Source organism: Arachis ipaensis, chromosome B09 (genome assembly GCF_000816755.2).
Source record: "Arachis ipaensis cultivar K30076 chromosome B09, Araip1.1, whole genome shotgun sequence".
Classification (NCBI taxonomy): domain Eukaryota; kingdom Viridiplantae; phylum Streptophyta; class Magnoliopsida; order Fabales; family Fabaceae; genus Arachis; species Arachis ipaensis.
The window spans coordinates 115215679-115222568 of NC_029793.2; the positions used below are offsets into that span (position 1 = coordinate 115215679).

General features: G+C 39.9%; 1 protein-coding gene across 2 annotated transcripts; it reads left to right on the forward strand.

The window, feature by feature from the left end:
• Positions 878 to 4066, forward strand: LOC107618368. Of its 2 annotated transcripts, XM_021112402.1 has the most exons (5): positions 878 to 1046; positions 1668 to 1793; positions 1875 to 2120; positions 2387 to 3470; positions 3637 to 4066. In XM_021112402.1, the coding sequence occupies exons 2-5, from the start codon at positions 1685 to 1687 to the stop codon at positions 3647 to 3649; spliced, it is 1452 nt and encodes a 483-aa protein (XP_020968061.1). In that variant the 5' UTR covers positions 878 to 1046; positions 1668 to 1684; the 3' UTR covers positions 3650 to 4066. The 2 variants fall into 2 exon arrangements, with proteins under 2 accessions (XP_020968061.1, XP_016175891.1); XM_016320405.2 differs by having other exon boundaries at positions 1668 to 2120.

The following is a 6890-nucleotide window of genomic DNA, read 5'->3' on the forward strand; positions in this document are numbered from 1 at the left end:
ATTCTCACCGACGATACAAAAAGCATTTTGTGAGAAACAATTTTTAATAATTATTATATGGATATTCGGAGAGTGACGAGCAACAAGTGCGTTAAGGCCACTTGATCGAGCTCCGTTCTCATTATTATGGAACATAAAATTGCATAAGAATCTTAAATTTTTCAATAATTAATATGTTAGACTAAGTTAAATTCACCCGCCAGGAGTTTACACATAAAAAACCATTTATCCCATAAAACTCAACGAGTTAAAAAAATATATAAATAACAGAATAAAATAATAAAAGATCCGTTTCAAATGCTCAAAAATAAAACTTAATAAATATATCCAATATTATAATTTTAAGCGAGTCAATCGATTTTATAAATTTATACTAAGTACCACGATTTTATAATTTAAATCTTGTTATCATTCTATGCTTTACTTACATAATTTTCAGTTTCTTATCAAATTTCGATTTTCTCAACTTGATAGTGAATGTGGGTGCGTGTTTATGTAAATGAAATGCAGTCCACACAAGTCTCAGAAACAATTTATGCCTATATTTAAAACGTGTGCACCAAAGTAAATGGTTTCTTGATTAGTCACAAGTAGAAATATTAACGAGTTGTAAGTTTGGTTGAGGTATGTTTGAAAATTTGGCTATGCATGAGAGAATAAAATTGAAGGAGACAAGGCAGACAGTGACGATGATTAGCGATTTAGCGTGACTGACTGTGACTTGACGGAATTGAGACTGAAATCTGCCAACCATAAAGAATCCAATCCAATGTAATCCAATTTGATCTGAAATAATCCATTGAATAATAATAAAATAATATGAAACTCCAAATAACTGGGTTGCTAGTGGATTTGCCTGTGTCTACGTGGAACATCCTTATCCTCGTTTCTTTGAAGCTTCCAATTCTTGTGTGACAGCTACTCTTATACCACCAGCATCTTCAACCACCCTGTCACAATAGAAACTGCAACTTCACCTTCAATTCTTCTTCTCCATACACTCTTGCTTTTCTAATAATTGTCATCATATCTCATAGTCAAGAGAGGTATGTTTCATTCAATTTTCATTTCTGCTTTATTAGTACCTTCCATCAGTTTAGAACTTGCATGCTAGATTCATACATAACAATGCTTTAATTTTTTAGATTAAGTTTAATTTATTGTTTGTATTTTCTAATCAGTTATATGCTTTTCTTATTAGCTTCCTTAACTTAAAATTCTGCAATGATAGATGGTTTATTATCTTATTCGTTTTGCGTGGGAATGTGTGCCATGTTAATTTCTGTGGCTTAGGAAATTATTATTATTCAGAACCGTTGTCTTATTATGCTAATCAGCTTGAGGTCTTTGAGCATAGTTTTCACTTATCATGTGTACTGCTTAACAAGAAATGAATCTGATGGTTCAATCCCGAGCAAAATTTATTGCAACAGAAAAAACTAACTTTTCCTAACTAACATTAACAAACTCAATTAACATAATTCAAGTATACAACTGCACAATTCAATTAGCACATGTTGAATTCTGATGAAATGTATTAAAAGAGTGGTTTGCTGAAGAACTTGAATTTCACGAGGCAAAGTTGGAACATAACAGCCAGAATTTCAAATTTCAAATTTCAACCACTATAAAGAGAATTATAGTTCCAAACCGTAATGTCATTTCAGGACATTTGTTTCTGAAGATGAGTACAGAAAGCAAGACAGTGAAAGCAGAGAATGATTTTAAACTAGTTGTGAACTACTCTAAGCACTGTGTTTGGAAAGACCTGAAGAAAGATTCATCAGGTGCAGGTGCAAATGCAGCTTCTAGAGTAAACATGTCACTATCTGCCCTTGACCCTTTATCTGAGATAGTTTGGTCTCCAAACACAGGTTTCAGCTTAAATTGTGTTGATTCAAGTTCCGCTAACAGAAATAGCAATCTTTACCAAGATGTTAGACCAAGCAGCATGGTCTTTGCTCTTCTACATGGTGGAATTTCTAACACTGATTTACCTATAGATGATGTTTTTGTAAATCCTATAACTGTTATATGCGCGAAAAGCGACGTTACTTCCGCCGATGCTCCTTCTAGAGTCATCACTCCAGAATGTCAAGCACCTAAGGAGAATGATACAGGTAAAATCTATATTTGAAATGTTAGCCGGCGTTTGTTTCTTCCTAAATAGTTTTGTAAAAGAAAACGAAAGTAAATTAAACTTTCATAATTTGTTCTTTTCTATATATAGTTTATCACCAAATAAATTAAAAAAATACTGATTTGGGCATATCCATCCTTTATATTTTGTTGTCAGTGTCCTGTTTTGTTATGTTTGCGAAACCAAACGCATCCTTAAGTCTTTTGTTGATGTCTAAAATATCTAATGAATCCTGATTTTGTTTAGGTGAGGTTGACGAAAGGCCCGTTGACAAGTTCTTAACTCAAGAGGATAATAAACCAAACCCAAGCATGGAAGAAAATCCCTCTCCAAGAAAACTTTGCAATGGTGGAATGGATCTTGCTTCTAAAGCTCCAATTGAGAAGCTTGAATCAACAGCAGATAATGATTTACAAACATTGAATAATTGCGCAGCATTGTTTCTAACAGGTAAAAAGAGATGCAAACTTCAACAAGAGTTAACAACTGGGGGTAAAAGAGTTAAGAAGCAAACTCAAGAGAGTTCATGTTCGAGATCCATGAAAATTCCAGAAACTTCAGATCCCAGATCCAGAACCAGGCAGAATAGCTCATTCATGAACTTGGTTTCAAACATGATGAAAGGATTCTCACAATCAGCTGCAAATCCTGATCACCATCTTCTCTGGGATCATGATCAGATTCAGAATCATAATCCTGAGCCGAAAAGTACAGGACTCAAATCCGATTTCAAGTGCATGTCTTGTCCCATAAAATCTCATCAAGGCCTAGATGTTACTCCAATATCATGTTGTGCAGAGAACAATAACAGTCTTTACAAACAGTATTTGAAATCAAAAGAGTTTGAGGTAAAGATTAGGCCTGTGAATTTTCACAGCAGCCATGAAAACAGGACAAATAAAGAAGGAATAGAAATAAATTCATCTCCTACCATACAGGATCAGAATAACAATGAGAGTGCTGAATCCTACGCACCTTCAGAGAGGAAGGTAACAGATAAGTTCTTGAACAAAATTGATACTTCTGGAGGTGTATGGATGAATCGATTCTTGCCAAAATCAAGTGCTCAATTGATAACTTTTGATAACTCTGTACATCCAAATTCATATAAACACTTTTCTTATCTAAAAGAAACCAAAGAACAATGTGTTGATGATGACCACTTCCTCAAGAAAGAGGCTTCCATTGATGACATACCAAAGGTTGGGTTCAATCCCATTACACCTTTCCCTGGATTCAAAGATTCAGAACCAATGGCGGCCATGTTCGCGAGGAGATTAGGCGCAATCAGACACATACCAAGAGACGCCAAAGATAACTTGCCACACAGGTAAACATTAAACAATGTTTGCTTATTAGTTTTATGGGACAAGAAGAGTTCACCATCTTTTGTTAGCTTATTTGATCTTTTGATACTTCACATGAAAAACCAAATAATAATATGAACATCCTTTGAGAAGGTTTCAGAAATTGATTTTCTTTCCTTCATATTTTAGGCATCTAAATTAACACTAATGTTTGGAGCTGCAAGTAATTGGAATTGTCAACTCCTTTGAGAAGGTTTCAGAAAACCGCACCAGCAAAAGATCCAATCACTGACAACACTTGATTCATCTTCTTTCTGCATACTGAAGAAGCTTTTTCTCCTTATCCTGAGGGAAAAGCAGGTTCATTCTCAAGTTGTACATTGCTTTTTGTCTATAGTCTCAAACATTTCATACGTTTACACACAATTATCTATAAATGCTTTCTTCAGGCCATTGAATAATCCACCACATGTAATTTTATAGACAGACTTCTCTCATATTTTGGTTACGTCGATACCATTGTATTTTATAAGATGTGATGCTAACATCCATTACACGCATTGCGCTCCTCTTTAGGGAGGTTAGTCACATTATGGAATGTCATATGTAATATCACTCATATAATTTATCCAAACATTTACTTATGTATGTGCACAATTAGTATCACCAAGTTATATCTGTTATAACGAACAACCTAGCATACACAGATGAAATTGGTTAGTTAGCAAGTTAGAAGTTAGTTAGCTCGCTGTCCAGCTGGCAGACCCAGAGATTTATCACACGTGCACTCTTTCAGTCTTTCCAGAAATTGCCTTTTGGGAGCATACATGGTGGCCTCGGGAGAATGGGGTGCATGCTGGGCCTAATGTGGGCTTGAGATTGGATGCACGGACTCCTGGACTCTTTGACGATGTGGGGCGGATAGGAGGCAAACGGGTCTTGCTATCCCTTCATGATGCGGTGACAGGGGCGGCGGTGCATGGAGTCACCCTTGAGGGAACTGAGGCCAACACCACGGGAAGGGAGAGGGAAAGGCAGAGTGAACGGCGCCCGTCGGAGGCTGGACCCCGAGAGGCAGTGGCTGGTCCGAGGAGTTATGACGGGGCCACGGGTGGGGTTCCTGACGAGGTTTTCGAGGCGGTAAGGTTGGAAGGGTCAGTAACCCACGATGTGGCTAGGATGCAGGTGCCGCTGACCAGGGGAGGGGAGGAAGAGGCTAGTCCTGCTGCTGACACTGGGACGGGGAACCTGGTACAGGGAACCGGGAGAGGGAGCCCGTTGGGAACGCACCTAGCAGCCAGTGCAGATGCCCAAGCTATGGATCACGGCGGAAAAACATTGGAAACAGGGGCTGAATCTGAAACAGAGCGGCGACGACAGTCCGAGGGAGAGGAGGCCAGGTTATCGAATGAGGAGCAGATGAAGGACAATGAAGAAACTTGGAAGTTGGCAGTGGAGTCTGGCGCTCTTTTAAGCGATGAAGAAGAGGATATTATGGGTATTTTGCAAGCCCAAAATGAAAAACTAGCGGCGAAGAGAAAGTTGGCGAAACAGAAGGAGAAGGCACGAAGGTGTCGTCCAAAGAATAAAAATAAAGTGAGAAAAAATTTGTCTTCATGATTGTGAGTTGTTGGAATATTAGGGGGTTGAGAGGTGACGGAAAATTGAGCATGGTGAAGTCGTTGAAGAAGAATTATAACTTAGGTATGTTGGGGTTGCTTGAAACAAAGAGGGAGGTAATTACTAAATATGATGTTGCAAGAATTTGGAGAAATAGTAATGCGGGTTGGGAGTTTGTGGAGTCTGTGGGGACGAGTGGGGGTTTAATGTTAGTTTGGGATGACATGGTTTTTCAAAAACGAAATTATTATAAAGGCGAGAGGTGGTTGTGTATTGAAGGAGTGTTAGTTCAAACGAGCTTTAATTGTGCTTTTTGCTTAGTGTATGGGGCGCATGGAAGGGAAGCGAAGCGGGTGGTGTGAGAAGAGCTGAGTTATATTGTGGGTCTGTTCCAGGTGCCTTTATGCTTGTTGGGAGACTTCAATGAGATTTTGTAAGTTGAGGATCGCAAAGGGGGGACGAGTTTGCCGGCAACAGCGGAAGAATTTAAGGTTTGGGTGCATGACATGCAGTTGATAGATTTACCGCTTTCGGATAGAAAATTCACATGGTTCAGGGGTCGATCATGTAGTCGGATTGATAGGGTCCTGGTCAACATTGAATGGGCTGAGGAGTTTCCGGATATTCGACTTAAGGGTGGTCCGAGAAGTTTGTCAGATCACTGCCCATTGATTGTGGAAGATGCGAGGGTAAGAGGGGGCCCTCGTCCATTCAGAAGTTTGGATTCCTGGTTTACGCACGAGGGTTTTCTGAGGATGGTAAAAACAGAATGGAGAAGCTTGGGTGATGGTCCGTTTACGTGTAAACTGAAGGCGTTGACTACATCGTTGAGGAAATGGCACAAGGATAACTTTAGTGACATGGATAAGAGACTGATGCGGTTTGAGGATGAAATCAAGAAGATTGACAATCTGGTTAGTGATGGGATCTATGATGATACGACAGAGGCTAGAAGGAAGGCGTTGGTGAGTTTTTGTGAAAAATGGTACATTAGGAAAGAAGTCCACTGGAAGCAGATGTCTCGATCCAAACATGCTAGCGACATGGATAAGAATACCAGGTATTTCCATAACATTGCCTCAGTTAGAAGACGGAGTAACAGAATTGATGCACTGATGATTCATGGACGGCTTGTGCGGAATCAGGCACGAATGAAGGTTGCAATTAGAGGATTCTACAAGGATCTGTATAGACAGGAATATGCGCCGCGGATTGGTATTAGGGATGGATTGGTAAAGCAGATTGATAGTGCGGAAGCTGAGGCTTTGGAGGTGTTGCCGACTGTGGAGGAAATCAGGGAGGCAGTGTGGGACTGTGATTCTTATAAGGCGCCCGGCAGTGATGGGTACAATTTAAACTTTATCAAGCAATGCTGGGAGGACATTGGCCAGGAGTTCATTGCCGCAGTGATGGGGTTCTTCCAAAGTGCCAAGCTACCAACGGATGTAAACGTCACGTGGGTGACGCTAGCCCCTAAATTTGTGGGTGCTAATGAGGTACGGGACTTTCGGCCAATTAGTATGGTGGGGTGTGTGTGTAAGGTGATTTCGAAGGTTTTGGTACGAAGGATGAGCACAATTATGCCGGGTTTGGTAGGAGAGACTCAGACAGCGTTCGTTAAGGGCAGAAAAATTCATGACGGTGCGCTCATAGCCTGTGAGATGGTGCATTGGCTCAAGACGCGGAGGAAGAAAGCGGCTATAATCAAGCTGGATTTTCAAAAAGCGTATGATAAGGTCAGATGGAGTTTTGTTGATATTGTGCTACAGAAGATGGGTTTTGGCCAAAGATGGAGAAATTGGGTAAGGGAGTGTGTCAGCACA